The sequence below is a fragment of the Coptis chinensis genome, chromosome 7 (genome assembly GCF_015680905.1).
Source record: "Coptis chinensis isolate HL-2020 chromosome 7, ASM1568090v1, whole genome shotgun sequence".
NCBI classification, from domain to species: domain Eukaryota; kingdom Viridiplantae; phylum Streptophyta; class Magnoliopsida; order Ranunculales; family Ranunculaceae; genus Coptis; species Coptis chinensis.
The window spans coordinates 22,471,307-22,487,855 of NC_141462.1; the positions used below are offsets into that span (position 1 = coordinate 22,471,307).

General features: G+C 37.1%; 1 protein-coding gene across 1 annotated transcript; it reads right to left on the bottom strand.

Annotated features, from left to right (window-relative positions):
- Positions 1 to 7,186: 7,186 nt before the first annotated feature.
- On the bottom strand, positions 7,187 to 14,228 carry LOC147486638 (transcription initiation factor IIA large subunit-like). Its single transcript, XM_086571078.1, has 10 exons — positions 13,964 to 14,228; positions 13,696 to 13,878; positions 13,387 to 13,608; positions 13,241 to 13,295; positions 13,101 to 13,159; positions 12,838 to 12,963; positions 9,698 to 9,761; positions 9,398 to 9,552; positions 8,431 to 8,514; positions 7,187 to 7,766 (listed from the first exon to the last, which is right to left on the bottom strand). Exons 1-10 carry the CDS (start codon positions 14,075 to 14,077, stop codon positions 7,743 to 7,745), a joined length of 1,086 nt encoding a protein of 361 aa, XP_086427204.1. The 5' UTR covers positions 14,078 to 14,228; the 3' UTR covers positions 7,187 to 7,742.
- Between the last annotated feature and the right edge of the window lie 2,321 nt (positions 14,229 to 16,549).

Consider the following 16,549-nt stretch of genomic DNA (forward strand, 5'->3'; position numbering starts at 1 on the left):
ATGTTTTCTTCATTGAGCACATTCTCTTTTTCTCCATTCCTGCTAGCTCTCACAGTATGACTAAGTCGGACCTCATTCGTATCGACCCTTTTCCGGAGGATAATGTTAATAGTTTGTCATTTGTTGTGTCATCTTCCCCCCATGTGAGTCATTCTCCTTTGCATATTCCTAATGATTTGCCTCTAGTTGATGTTGTTGAGGTTCCACCTCTAGTGGATATTGATGCCTTACCCCCTCCTGCTCTTCGCAATTCAAAGCGTCCTCGTAAGTCTACACAACTACCTGATTTTATTTATTCTTGTTACTCTGATTCATTTACTTATTTCTTAGCATCTATCCATAGTCATTCCGAGCCCACTTCCTATAAGGAAGCAAGTCTTGACCCTCTTTGGCAGCAAGCCATGGCTGAAGAACTCTCGGCATTGCAGCACACCGGTACTTGGGAATTGGTACTACTTCCTCCTGGTAAAAGCACAGTTGGTTGTCGTTGGGTTTACAAAATCAATACTAAGTTTGATGGTTCCATCGAGAGATACAAGGCTCGATTGGTTGCAAAAGGGTTTGCTCGGCAATATGGTATGGATTACGATGAGACTTTTGCTCCCGTTGCTAAGATGACTACAGTTGTTTCAGTTCATCAGTGGTATCTCTCTCAGATGGATGTCAAGAATGCATTTTTGAATGAGGAATTCAAAGAAGTAGTTTACATGGCACCCCCTCCCGGTGTTTCCCATAACCCTGGTGAGCTAGGTTTGCAGGCTCAAGAAGGCATTATATGGTCTCAAACAAGCTCCTCGGGCTTGGTTTGAGAAATTCTCTAGCGTGGTTGGATCTCTTGGGTTTACCTCCAGTGATCATGACTCGACATTGTTTGTCCGCTCCACACCTGCTGGTCGTATCCTAATTTTGCTTCTATATGTTGATGACATGATCATCACCGGTGATGATTTACCTGGGATTGCAAAATTGAAGTCGCAACTCGCTCATCGATTTGAGATGAACGATTTGGGCCTGTTGCGCTATTTTCTTGGAATAGAGGTAGCCTCTTCTCCTAAAGGCTATCTCCTCTCACAGTCTAAGTATATTGCTGACATTCTTAAAAGAGCTCGCCTTATGGATACTCAGACTATTGACACTCCTCTTGAGCTTAATGCTCGGTACACTCCTTCAGATGGCAATTCCTTGCCAAACCCGACCTTGTATTGCACTATTGTCGGTTGCTTAGTCTACCTTACCATCACCCGCCTCGACATTGCATATGTTGTTCATATTGTTAGTCAGTTTGTGGCCTCCCCCACCATTGTACATTGGGTAGCAGTTATGTGCATCCTTTGATACCTTCGAGGCACTCTCCATCAAAGTCTTTTGTATCCTTCCACCTCATCTTTGGAGCTTCGTGCCTACTCTGATGCTGATTGGGCGGGTGATCTCACTAATCGGAAGTCCACCATTGGTTTATGAGTCTTTTTGGGCGACTCTCTTATCTTGTGGAAGAGTAAAAAGCAAGATGTTGTATCTAGGTCTTCGACACAAGCTGAATATCGTGTTATGGCTTCTATAACCACTGCGATAGTCTGGATACGTTGGTTACTTGAAGATATGGGTGTACCTCCTATGGCTCCCACTCCTATGTATTGTGGCAATAAAAGTGCCATTCAAATTGCTCATAACTCTGTCTTTCATGAGTGGACTACACACATTGAGATAGACTGCTATATCATGCGCCATCACCTCCAAAGTGGCATGCTTACCTTGCCTTTCCTCGCATCTTCCTTGTAGCTTGCAGACTTTTTTACGAAGTCCCACACCATTTCACGCTTTCGTTTTCTAGTTGGCAAACTCTCGATGCTTATTGGTGCTACACCATGAGTTTGAGGGGGGGTATTAGCGTATGTAGCATGTTTGCCTAATACCATCTAAGGGTAGTCTAGGAATTTCACCTGTAAGGCTATATAAGCCACATCTAAACTATTCTATGTTTTCTTTGGATTCTAAGAGAAGCCTTAGCTTTCTCCTTCGTAGGTTCACCTTGGTTCATATTGTAAGTTATCAATGAGTACAATATAGATTGTTCTAGTAGTTCACTTTTAATTTCAAGTTATTTCACAATCAACTAAATGAATACAAAATAGAGTATTCTAGGAACTCACTGATTCTGAGGTTGGTATTTTCTTCACAAAATTTAAATTCTAGTAGTACTTTGGAAGTTTAGGAAAGCTAGAGGTGATTTCTGAATTCTTGACAATACACCTTTTTCCAGTTAAATTTGAGCGATTCTATGCACCAAATGGAAGTCTAAAAGTCTAAACTATTATGCTGATCAGACTTTGAGTGACATTTTTCAAGAATGAAGTTGTTTAACTTTATTTTGAACCTTAAATTTTCGATCATATGAACCGGGTAATGGGTCAATAAGATCTTCATATAGCAAGTTGTACGTCCAAATAATATGGGACAATAAGATCATCATATAGCAAATTAGGACCAACTAATTTTGAGATTATAGGTAAACCCTCAAACTGCAAGCCCTAGACAAGGAAGTAATAGAGGAGTGGCAAGTGCAGATGAGAGTCATCAACATAGAGTTTTACCGGTTAACCAACTACCGACTAGTAGAGAACGAAATATGTATGAAGGGTTAGTTATTGGATATGAGGACGAAGATGATGATCTCTCAAAGAATGAAACTGGGTTCTTTAGCAATAAAGTAGCACTTGTGTTGCCTAAGAGCTCATCAAGGTATGAAGTGCCTTCTGAGGGTCAAAATCAATGGACTACTGTGAAGCCAAAAAGAAGCAAAAAGATTCAAGAGCGTTCTTTGGGAGAAATAGAGTCTACACTTGCAATGATGATGAAGGTAAAATCGCTAACAAAAAACAAAAAGATAAGACAAGTTGAGGACTACACTAAAGAGTATTGGGATGATACTTTGGGACTCACTTATGTGTGTTGTGCTTGCGAAGGATTCTTTTGTAACTATGAGAAAGCGTAGACTCATCTTAGGAAGGATCATCCTAAGATTGTTAAGGACATCATGACTAGTTAGGAAGTAGGATTACTATCTCTACTTTCTTAGGTTCGAATGTAGCATGGTCAATGTACGTGTTATCTTAAGTATGTTAGGCTTGAAGCCTATCATTATTGTTGTGTCTTTGTATTCCTCCTTTTAATGATCTACTCTTAGGAGGATTTGTAAGGTTTAACTATTTGCAATATAACAGGTTGGGGTTTGCCTTAACCCCAACTTAATTAAAAAAAAAAAAAAAACTTCAATTCTTAGTTTTGTTACTTTTTCATTTCTCCAGTTTCTTTGGTAAAGCTTGATTTTTTGTCTCCACTAATGGTGCTTCTTATCATCTTCACGTGGTTTGGTTGTGTTCGTTGTGTTGTGTTCATTTCGCTTATGTGAGCTCTTGGCTTTCATTCCCTAATTTGTATCACTTAATGATATAAAATGTGTATATTAGATTCGATCAATTTTGTTCCTCCATGTACTATACTTGTTAGTTGGTCTAATCCAATCGTCTCAAGTTCAGTTTTACCATGCTTCAGTTTACCAATCAACTGCATCAGCATATGCAGATATTAGAAGTAAAGAGAATAAGGTCAACTGGCATAAGGTGTTATGGAGTACGTGCTCACATACATACACCCAAGTACGGTTGCGAATGCATGGAAACTGGGGAGAAATTGTGCAGCAACTTAGAAAAAACTTCAGAGAAGAGGGGTGCAGCTGGTACCAAGATGTGAGATTTGTAAAATGGATGGTGAAAATCTTAATCACTTGTTGTGCATGGCATTGCCCATTTGCGAGGCAATTGTGGGAATGGATAACAAGTAAATTCCAATTGAGAAACAACTTCTCTAGTCTGACACAAGCTCGAAGGATGGCTCAGGGTAGTAGTGTGCTAGTGAGGCATATGTGGGAAGCAGTAGTAGTGGATGGCATGGTGGCTCTTTGGTTTCACAAAAATAAGGTACACTTTGAAGACGAAGGTAAAACTTTACCTTTTGTACAAATTAAGTATGTGAAGCAACAAGTTAACTGTGCAATACACACTTCAAAGTGTGTGCACGATGTATGGTATTGCACATGACCACTTTGTGAGATTGGCTTGGGTGCTGAACTGAAACTAAGGAAAGCTCCACAAATCAAGGAATGCAAGTGGTTACTGCCTGAAGTAGATCAAGTCAAAGTTAATGTTGATGGGTCCTCCATAGGAAATCTTGGACCAGCAAAGTGGGGTGCTACTTATAGAGATCATAATGGGGATTGGAGTTTCTACTCGTGAGTGTAAGGGATTGGGGGTGGAGACGAACTATATTGCTAAGTGTTATGCAATTCTTGAGAACGCAGAAATAGCAATTGAGAAAGGTTGGCTGAACTTATAGTTAGAATCTGACTCATCAGCTACGGTATAAGCTTTTAGCACGGGCAAGATACCATGGCAACTCAGTAAACAACGGGGGTGGTGTAAAAGCAAATTGCAAATATGTATGTTTTCTCATACATGGAGAGAAGCTAATTTTGCAGTTGATATTGTTGCAAAAAGAAGATCTAGCCTAGATAAGGATGAAGTGAGTGTGTATGTAGGAAATCTCCCATGATTGTATAAATGGGAGAATCCTAATGGCCCGTATTTTAGATTTGTAACATGAACTTGATATGAGTTGTTGTCGATCAACATGTGGCTGGTGAGACGCTTTTGCAACTTTCCTTTTTCTTATATACAATAGATAAACTTACCAAGCAAAAAACATAAGAGGGAATTAGCGATATCACCACATTTAAAGATCGTTTTTGCGATACCCCCACATTTCCAACTTCCGTTAGTCAACAGTTAGTTGATCAAGTCAAACAAAAAAAAACTCAAAAATAAAAAATAAATAAAAATCGACCTAATTAAATAGTGGAGGTTATCAAAGTACCCCTAGATCCATCTATGCCGCTATTGTCACAGTCGTCCTCCTCTCTTTTTTTTGTTTCTCTCATTTTTTTTTTAATATTTCTCCTCTCAAACCATGCTACCAAAATTTAAAAACAATTGCCAAATTATTTACAGTGAAATTATTAATTTAAAACAATTGCAACTGATTTAAAGTGAAATTATTAAATACATGTTCTTGTGTGTTTGATTTAAAAATCTTGAAGTTGAATGGTCAGTTTAGTGGAGGGGTACTTTGGTAATCTCTACTATTTAATTAGGTCGATTTTTATTTTTTTTTATTTTTGAGTTTTTTTTTAACGGTTTGACTTGGTCAGCTAATTGTTGACTAAGGAAGTTGGAAATGTGGGGGTATGGCAAATGATATTCAAATATGGGCTATCGCAACGATCTTTAAATGTGGGGTATCGCTAATTTACCCAAAAAATAATAATGAACTAATCTGAAATCCATAATCTATTTTATAGAGAAATGTAATGTAAGGCCCCAAGATTTGAAGTGGTCAAGAAATTTCATATTTCCTTTTATCCATTTTTTTTGTCATATGTGCAAAGCTAAAATAGATCATTCAATCCGTAAATCCGTCAAACAGTAAATGTAAGATTAATTGATTTCAAGATATCTACATGAAGATAATAGCGAACGGTTTTTGAGTAAAACACGATATGAAAGTCCTTTGTATAATTGTATGATTTATTTGGATATCGAATAAAATATATATTAACAAAAAATGTGCCATTGAGAACGCACATATACCTTTTCAATTGAAGGAAGAAGCATGAAACATCAGATATCTAAGGATAGTGAGTGCTTGTTAAAGGCACATGGTAGCATGGATGGTGTGTTGTCCCTTTAAGCTTTTGATTCGTGAAAACAGGAAACGTTTCAGTATAGGTGTTGGAAAATGGATGTTCATGTAAATACGCGGTGTTTAACAAGTATCCGTTACCACCACCATAACTTAACGTACCTATATTCACTTTCTCAACCGAGTCCTTACTTCCCGTTCTTCATGACAAAGTCCTCCCCCTCCCTCTCTCTCTCTCCTTTTTGTCTTGTGCTTCCTATTAAACTTCTTCCATTACCAGCTGAGAAGAAGAAAGAGGGAGGATAGATCGAATTCGACAATGGAGAACAATATGAAAAGCAACAAAGATGTCAAGCCAAGAGGAGGAAAGCCCCCAAGCAGACTACAGAAAAAAGCCCCAGGAAACATTAAGCTAGGTTCAGGTGCCACCCTTTCGGAAGATGCAACATCTCCTTCCGTCATACCTTTGTTATCTCCTCTCGTCTTGCACCCACCCCCATTGCCAAATATTGAAGGCGCAAACCAAGGGAGTGACAACAAGATAAGTGGATCTTCACCCTCCTCATATGGCTGGCAACATCCGGCTTCCCCTTCTTTGCCAGAACATTCATCTATTTTCTCCTCCTTTCAGTCGCAATGCGTGGTTGCACATAAGCCTCAATGAAGTATCTTCTTGCAGTTTCTTTGTTTTCTATCTTTTTTTCCCTTTCATTTTTTTTTTCAAAGTATCTTTAGGACCCTACATGGCTTTCTGACTTCTCCTCCCTCTCTAGTCCACCATATGAAGCAAAAGAAAAAGAAAGTGCCCTACAACTGTTTTTGTTTTCCTAGTATTTTTAAATTGTAGTTTTTGCAAATCTAAAATGTTTATTAGAAGAAAATTAAACAATTGATCGAATCTAGCTATCATGCATTTTGCTACTAGAACCATATCCACCAAGGTAATATATAGAATACTCGGTAATATATAGAATACTCTCCTACAGCTTCGTCTGGTACTCTGGTTATGTGAATTTCACTTCATCAAGCTAGTTCCAGTGGATTGGCAAAGAAGGACAACAGCCAGGACGTCCAGCGAAAAGAAAAACTAATGTAGCAAGCAGGAACTGCTCTCGCAAGTCGCAATACAACCACCATCGTCACTGCCACTTCTGGCTGCGCAGACTTTCTTATGATTATGTATCAGATCATAATTTCTCCCAACTTTATTTGGAAGGAGGAATGCTAGCATGCAGCAGCACCATTGAAAATTTTAATCTTGAAATTTTCAAGATTCAAACAATAGGACGCAATTAAGCTGGTGTTTCCATAATTCCACTGCGTGCCAGCATTCCTCCCAATATAATTGAACTGCTGAGCCATGGGCAACCTCTAAATCGTGGCAAAAATTGCAATAATTTTAATACACAACAGGCATGGCTTGACAAACATAGAATTCAGAAAAGAAGCTCTTCCCGAAGGCAACTCGAGGAAAACATATTCAACTGACTGTTTTTTGGGATAATAACAATTCCCAGTCCATGTATATACAATCGAAAGGAACTACACAGTTCTACATAAAACCTCAAGATTGATCGTCTTATATGTGGCGAACTCACTACAGTAACAACACATTCACTAAATAAATAAACTCAGGATTGGTCGTCCCACATATATAGCTCTTTCATATGTACATATATACTTTCATATAAACTCAGGATTGGTCGTCCCACATATATAGCTCTTTCATATGTACATATATACTTTCATATAAACTCAGGATTGGTCGTCCCACATATATAGCCAGTAAAGGCTCTTTCATATGTACTACCATCCGCTCATCGAACCCATCAATAAAATACTTCAATCATAAAATTTGTCCACCCTCAAGCTTCACTTAATCAGTAGAAAGAATCCAAAAGACCTCTCTCCAAAGTCCAAAGTTGCACTTCCTACAGCTTGCTGATGCGAATGTGGATGTCTGTCTGTCTGTCCTCTTGCCGACAAAATCAGAATTCAAACTCTCCAGTTGCCTGCAGCAAATTTGCAGGATTGTTGAGATGGAACAAAAAGAATAAAGAAGAGAAAATAAAGGAGATAAAAAGAATAAAGTTCCCTAAGCACATTAAGATCCCAAAAGAACTTTAATTAAATGAAATAATTTCGAGTTACCAGCAGCAATTTTTCAGAATAATGAAAAACACAGGAGAAAAGGGAAGCCAGCATTTTAAATAATAAATACATTAAGATCCACAGAAAAATATAGCCATAAGAATATAGCCATAAGAAAAAGGGTTATTTAGACCTGCCGCCCATTTTCAGATGGAATCAGACATACCCCCATGCCACTTTCAGAAAAATTATAAATGCGCTCCCACCCAATCAAAAAAAACAAAACAAAACAAGACCGACGGCTATGAGATGAAGTTATTTTTCTTGTAAAATGCCACTGAATCCCCCTTTTTTTTGGCAGGTCTAAATAACCCCAAGAAAAAACTTCGGGGGTAAACCACTTTTGAGAATTTAAAAAACCCCACTAGCCTGCAGCAATTTCGATTGCAAAACAAGGAAGGATTCTAGATTTCTAAGTACATCAAGATCCCCACGAAACATATGAAAAGTTATCAAAGGGAGTAAAGAAACGACAAATTTAATGACAAGAACAAATATATTAGAAGTTCATCTCAAAAAACTCACCTTAGTGAACAGAATGTCCTTGTTGTTGATGTGCATAATGCCATCCTTCAGTGTACATTTCCATCTGCTTTTGGTCCTTGTAACCTAACCAGTCCATATGTTATGCAAACATTATACAAGGATAACCCTCAAGTATGAAAGATATATAAGAAGGGACCCACATAATTACATTGTTCAAACATGCATATATTGTCCTCGCAAGGATCATGATACCCAACAATCAGCGAAATTCAATACTCAAAAACACTTAAAATATGAAAAGGCCCCGAAAGATAATTTCAATGGCCCAAACTTTTTGAGTTACTCATATATCATACAAGGATATGAACACCACAATAACCTGACTCCTGAAAAATGAGGGTCTCTAACAGATGAAAACAGTAATGAAATAAATAGGATCTCATAGGCAATCTCCGCCACCACAGGTGTTGTATGCTAAGTAACATGGACACTTCATAATCCTAAAAAAAGTTTGCGTCGGACAGACACACGGACACTGGTGTCGGACACGTGCATACGATTTCAATATAAGGTTTCTTCTATACCTAAAAGACTAAAAAATTAATCTATCAACATAATTACAACTCCATAAATGCCACTTTCTTAGTTATTTATTTGTTAGGAGGTGCTTTGTATCGTCTTGACCCCAAGAATTAGTCATGTAACTATAGAATAGTAAAAAAATCTTTTTAATTAGCTGTGTCCCCATGTCATACTTCATACAGGTCGCGTGTGAGACACTCCGTATCTGTGTTGATGGGTCTTAGTTTGAATGTTATTTTTTTTTGCTAAAGGGTAATTTTATAAATTGGTAAAAAAATACAAAGGAAAACAAAAATAACTGAAAAAGTACATTAAGATTGGTCATGGTCTTAATCCATGGCAAGGTTGAATGTCATTAAAATTCCAACAATAACACCAATATATAATATTTGGTAATGTAAACCTACACCCATAGTCAGTTTACCTTATCAAACTGAGCGAGAACTAAATGCTGTGTGTTTGGCTCCTCTCCTTCGTCTGCATCATCCAAATCGTCATCATCGTTTTCATTCAAAGGTTCATCATCATCATCCACAACGTCATTTTGTGCGCCAACGTTGGGAGTGCCCGCATGTAAATCTACCAAAGCAGAAGGAACAAGGCAGTAATTGTTATGTGTATAATAATACTTGCTGGAATAATTTGATGGTTTCCCAAAAACCAATCACGTGCTAAATATCAACTCCAAAGTGTTGGTTTAGGAGAAGATGTTCAAAAAACTTACCGAGGGGAGCAGGCGTGTTCACTGTGTTGTAGTCTTCACTAGCAACTCCTTGATAAGGGTACAGCTTCAACAGTTATGAAAAGAAATGTTAGAAACAAAATGCTGAATCAGCAATGTGGATTGGGTGTGTGGAGCGGACGGAGGCAGGTTGAAATACTAAATAACTGTGACCACTTTCAGTAGTGCTTATAAATATGCTACTGAAAGAGGGTATGGGCCTACCTACTAACATATGTTAATGAGGGCCCAGATTGAATGCAGAATAACAAGAACTAAAGAATGACAACAAACATACAAACCAAACATGCCCTACTTAGTTGTTAGTATAAAATAGCTTGAAAGGAACACTTATGAGACAGTTTCCAAACAATAATTAATGATTTTATAGATTTGTTCATAAAGTGACAATTTGATCCATAAACACCTTTTCGCTGATATGAAAATCCACCTTAGTGGGCTTCGTCTGCTAATGAAACAATGGTTTACTTGAAACTATTGTTGAGTCTGATTATCACTATTCTTTCTGTTTTTAAAATAAAGAGCTTGAACACGTCTTTCAACAAGAAGAGACTAAAACCCAACAGGATATCACCTTTGGTAGGGTTCATGCATAGTAGTCAACCGCAGCCTTTTACTCTGCATTAAGCACAATGAATCCATCCATAAAATTGATTGTCCTCACCCAATCTGGAAATTTTGTCACTCATTTTATTCCATACGGGGCCAAAGAACTGTTGGAAGAAGATGCTCTGACAAAAACTTATTTTTGGCCATTGCCATTGGAAAAAATAACCATCTCCCAAAGACTCTTTGGTTGATGTGGGAGGACAGAATATTCCCACTAAAACTTGATGACATTTATATTGACAGATAAAGCGGAACAGGAGAAAAACCAGAGTCATGGTTGATCTTCATGGAGAAAATTTGGAATGCACATTCCAAACTTCGTCCCGTTGTCCCCTTTTCAGCTTAAACCACCCATCTAAATTCTAGAGACAGTGATTTCACCACTACTAGCTAGTGACCTGGTCAAATGTATTACGAAGGTCCATGATGAGCATACTGATCAGGAACCAGCTAGTACATTCATTATGAATAAGATCTTTATCATCACATCTTCAACTTGATCTATCATTCTATCCTCCTATGATAACGTGTTACATAATATCAAGAAATTGAATAGAACCTCCACAATCTTAATATTTATTATTTCTTCTCAAAACTCAAAAGCACATTCCAAGTGGCCCTAACTCCACTTCATTAACTTACTAAAGTAATCAACATTGTAAGCTTTTCTTTTTAACATAATAAGCAAACTAAACAGGTCTGTCCACAAGAAAAGCATATGTTCGCTGGAAGAAAGTCATAATTGGTTCAGTTTCGCCCCCCAAGTTTCTCAGACTGAAAATAGAATTTTTCTCTATTGAGAACCGATGCCTTCGATACAAAAAACCTCCATAATATCATAGATAATCCACAATGGAGTTTCCCATTCTGATTGCAAAATGCTTTCTTAGGCCATCTACTAGAGGATGATAACTTTTTGACACAAAATTTGTGCCAAACAATACTCAATTCCTCTTTGAAATGGTGCATCCAAATAGATAGAAGAAAAATTTTACTTCATTCTAACCAAGAAATTCATTTGGACTGTCAATTGTTTGCTTACCTATCAAATGTGAGATACGAAATACTCAGAAATATAAATCTGCGACTATTCAACTTCTCCATGTTATTCTGGTGGTGCTAATGTTCATATCATTTGGGGTACCTCAGTCTTTGCTGATGGTGGTAACAAATTCATTGGACTAATATATTTGGTTAACTGATAGAATCTCAATGACGTATTCAGGAAAGCACTTTCTTTCTCCCTCGGTCAATCAGATGTATGTATTTGACTTCTTCACATACACCAAAACTATTTCAAGTTCATAATAAAAGGATCAATACAACAAAAGCCATTTGTAATTCTTTGTTCGTCCATTTCAACAAAAGGACCTTAACGTTAGGATTCCTATACTCGAAGTTGACTTGCTTCTTTATGTTATTATATTACCCTAAAGTTAACTTTCACTCTAAGCTGCATATATTTGGGCCAGAACAAACTGTCACAGTGAATAGTTCAAAGTGTATGTGATGGCTGAAAACCAGCATATCTCAAAGTACAATAACCACTTTCTGTTCTTGTTGATCAGTGAAATATCCAAACATCAAAACTACTCTCTTTATGCTATTTTCACTTTTCAAAATATCGGCATAAACAGTTATATTTAATACCACAATAAAAGGATAAATAGGGGATCCAACTTCCCGAAATGCTTCAATTTGTATGCTCAGTTCTGTTAGGTTTTAGTTTAGTTGGAGAACTGGAATTGTATTGGCATCCAAGAAGTAGATATCCTTTGATACCACAGAGGGCTGTGATAGAAGGACTAAAAGAGATGAGGAAGAGAGTGAATGAGTATGATACAATAAGCACGCACACATAACTCACACATCGAACAAACATTCAGTTCATCACAAATTAGAGAAAACCTCTGTTTTTAATTCTGATAAATGGTTTGCAAGTTCAGGAAATTTAGTACTACGAAAAAATAATAGGGACAATAATGAGAAAAACAGAGAAAGGCCAAAATGAACTCATCTAGTTATCCTTCTACCTTCTCTGAGTTATGTTGAAATATGCTATTATTGTTCATAAAATGTGATTCTAACTTACTATTCCCTTTTGCCTTTCTTCCATGAGTAAACAAGCAACCAACAGTAGATTATGAATGCCACATGCAATAAAGCCAAATTAATACTCTCTATGATTCATATCTTACCAAAGCTACATGGAACAGAGAACAGAGAAGAACAAACGCTCTCTAACTTCAAGTAATAGTATTATTGCAGTTCATGTAAGAATATCAGCGTTATCTTCAGTAGTACTTTGTAGATATTTCATTTATTTCTAGCACTAATTGCACATGCAATTCAATGATGCAACCGTAAATAAAACACTGCTGAATTTAACAATGCTAGGTTCAAGCAGATATTATTAACTTGAACAAAACACAACATCCTTACGGAGGAACACATGAGATTTTAATAAGAATGAAGACAGTATAAATGTTCTGGCAAAGGTAATAAACAAGCACCTCATTTTGAAAAACATCATATGCGCCATCCCCAACCCCATCTTGTTGCGGTATATATCCACCCCCATGAAAATGAGGAGCAAAATCCTCACGTTTCCGCTTGCCAGAAGACATCATGAAGAAATCCTGGATTTAAGCCATATAATTTAGAATCGCAATGACTTCTAGATTACATTCATTAGAATTAACACAAACAAGTTTATGTTCCCTTCAAAAAATAACCAAACCCTACCAAATAAACATATTTAAAGAAAGAGTATAACCTGCATCGTGGGTTGAGGAGGATTCCCTCTGTCCCCTTCCTCCCGCCCTTCGACATAAGCTACAAGATTCAAACCTTATTACTACCAATAGCTTGAAGATAGATATATGCTCTATCCTTAGCCAATGCCACTTAACTCACCGGCATTAACGTCTACTCCAAGAGGCCTTTGGTTCATCCAAGGAGAAGGTGTTTGCTGCACAAACAATAAATGAATTTCAAATCTTAATGGTCAATGCTAGAAACCACTAACAAAAAAGCCCACATCAATAGCTTTAAAAACTTACCATATACGGACTAGGCATCCCAGGTTTCACCTCATTCGGAGTAACACTCTCATGTCCACTACTATAATCACTAGGAGTAGAAAGCTGATACATCAAATTCTCCCCACTTCCTGGCAATGGCGGCGTCTGAACATTTCCAGGCAATGGCGGCTGTACCGTTCCAGGTAAAGGTGTCTGAGCCGTCCCTTGTAACGGCGTTTGCATTGGAGTCTGTAACGGCGTCTAAAATCCAAAACCCAAATTCTCAATCAACTAACAACCTAAAACTAACTAAAAACTCATAAATAAATTAAACTTTAAGCTCGTTACCGGTGGAAAGAGCATCTCGGCAGTGGGCGTTTCATACTCTTCAGTGGGCTCATAAGGTACATTAAGATCATGAACAGGTGTAGGACCAACACCAGGTGCACCATTAGTAGGTAATTTAGGTACAGTTGATCTTTCTATTGGTCCTAATATAGCACCATATTGCATCATCTTCATTTCCCACAGCTGAAATTTCAAAACAAATAAATAAAAGAATCACAAAACCCTAAGTTAATAAAAAAAAAAAAAAAAAAAAAAGAGACAAGAATACCCCTTGAAGTTCATGGAGAACAGATTCATCAACATTAGATTGAAGGAAATCATCACGGACTTTATTAACAACATCTTCAATCATATTAATGTAAACCCCACTTGTCGTTGCCATAACAAAAATTATTGACTTAAAAGTCAAAATCGAGGTTATGGGGAGTTCAAGTTCAAAGATTGTGTCGGTGTGTTTTAGGATTTGAAAGAAAATAAGAGGAAAGAGAAAGGGAGAGGGGAGGGGGCGTACGAGAGAGATGAGTTATAAAGTTGGGGAATATAAATCATGGCCCAAAATATCGCCGAGATATCCGATATCTCGCCGATATATCTCGGTAAATTGGTACACCGATATCGATATTTGCGATATATATCCACCGAATATTGAACCCCATTTTTTCCGAGATATATCGGAATTTCCGATATGAAAGTTTATATCGATAATCGATATATATCGGTTGACTTTTTTAACCAATTTTTAATAATTTAATATTGAAATTTCGTTATCCGATATATCCGGATATATCCGAGATATATCGAAGATATCCGCTTTTTTCCTAAAAAAGATATATCGGTGAGATATCCGATATTTTAGAAACTTTAGATTAGTCACCAAAAAAACCGAGATATCCGATATATCCGATATATCTCGGTTTTTGGGTACACCGATATATGAACCGATATCGAAATTTTGGGCCTTGATATAAATAGGTTTGCATCCGTTTATAGTTCTTTGCCACGTGTTGATATCGAGACAGCTATTTTTTTTTTTTTTTTTTTTGGCTTTTCTTTCTGGACTTTGTTGAATACTTGAATCATTGAATGCTAGATAAAAAAAAGGACTCGAGATCTCTACAACCGTACGAAATCATCGTCAAATTCAGATCATCTCTCAGAATCGTATTATCTCGCCGTTGATCTGAATCTGAGATGTGTGTGTGTGCCTCGATACCTGTGTGTGTGCTTCGAGATGTGTGTGTGCGCGCCGAGATACGAAATGTATGTGTGTGTGGTACAGAAATCAATCTCTGTACCCGGTTATAGAGAAACCGGACTCTAAAAAAAAACAGGATGCTGTGGTTTGTGGAGTATTGTTTAAGACAGGAAAGATGTCTATTGGTCGCTGATTATCCACCACCGCCATAAGGTTATAAGTTTTTTTTATTAATTTATTGTACCAAAATACCCATTTTTGAATTATAGGAGTGATACTTGAGCCTAGGAGCTGTGGGCTGTGAGGGGTGCAGACGGATATTCGAAAAATAGGATATTATCTGAAATTCTAAAATTTTCGGATTCGGATAAATTTTCACATCCGAACAAGTTTCCGATACGGATATGGATTATCCATTGGATAATATATGAATCCGATTTAATTAATATAAATATATCATTATATTAAAACTATAAAATATAAATACAAATTTAATATAGTTTAGGGTTTTTTTTTTTCCTCAAATCTAATCTCAACGCCGCCGCCACCGCTCCTCTTCTCAAATCTCAAATTCTCAACGTACCATCACCACTCCTCTTATTCTTCTTCAAAGCACCACCACCACGCAAAGGTATGCCATTACAATTGCTGATTAAATCTCCTTACAATCTTCTCCAATCTTCTTTCTTTTTAAAACCTGAGGTTAATTAGTGATTCAATTTTGAATCACTTTTTTTACCGTAGTATTTAGTTTCCCTCGCCTTGATTTCGAATCACTTCATTTTTTCGTGAACTGTTCTTGGTTAACATTTTTCAGAATTTTCTTGTATGAAGTGTTTTAACCTAAGGTTAGTCATGTGTTTTTAGACTATGAACACCGCTTCATTTTTTCTTGAAAACTTTTTTTCCATTTTTTTACTATTAATGGAAACTTTCTCATGAAAATCATAATTTCTTGTGTTTATAAACTGGGGGTGGGTTTGTGAATGATGAGTTTAGTCAAGTCTTAAATATGCCTCATTGACAAACAACATTCGTGTGCCATGCATGCCCTGTAAATGGATCTTAAAACACCCACATTGCGAATACACTCAAGTAATTGATGAAAACTTGGAATTGGGGATAGTATACTTCCACTCCTTAACAGAGTAAACACAATACTCGACAAAAGAATATAGGCATACCAGTTGTATGGTGCTCACACACAGCTAGCTGTCAGTATCCACAACGTGCATGTCTAAGGCATGTCTCGACTTTGGGGATCTATTCTCAAAGCTGTATTTCAATTTCAGATAAATAGAGAGAGTGAGAGAGATTGGTAATATGTACAGTGAACAATTTTTTTTCTCAAGATGTTTCTAGAGGTGTTGTCTGTCAGTTTGTGTCTTTAATATTGTCCTTAATATTGACTCTATTTATTGTATTATGTAGGTGGAAATGGCTACCCCAACCCCAAGCAGTGCTGCATTAGCTCCTTCACCTAGTGGTAGTGTGAGCCATATGCCTATTGATACTGATACTGCTACTGCTAGTATATCGTCAGATGAAGAAACAACTCTTGCTAATCCATTGAAAGGTAAATGTTCAAAAGTGTGGCTAGACTTTGAAATTAAAAAAATTAGGAGATGGAACCTCTAAAGCTTATTGTAAACATTGCAA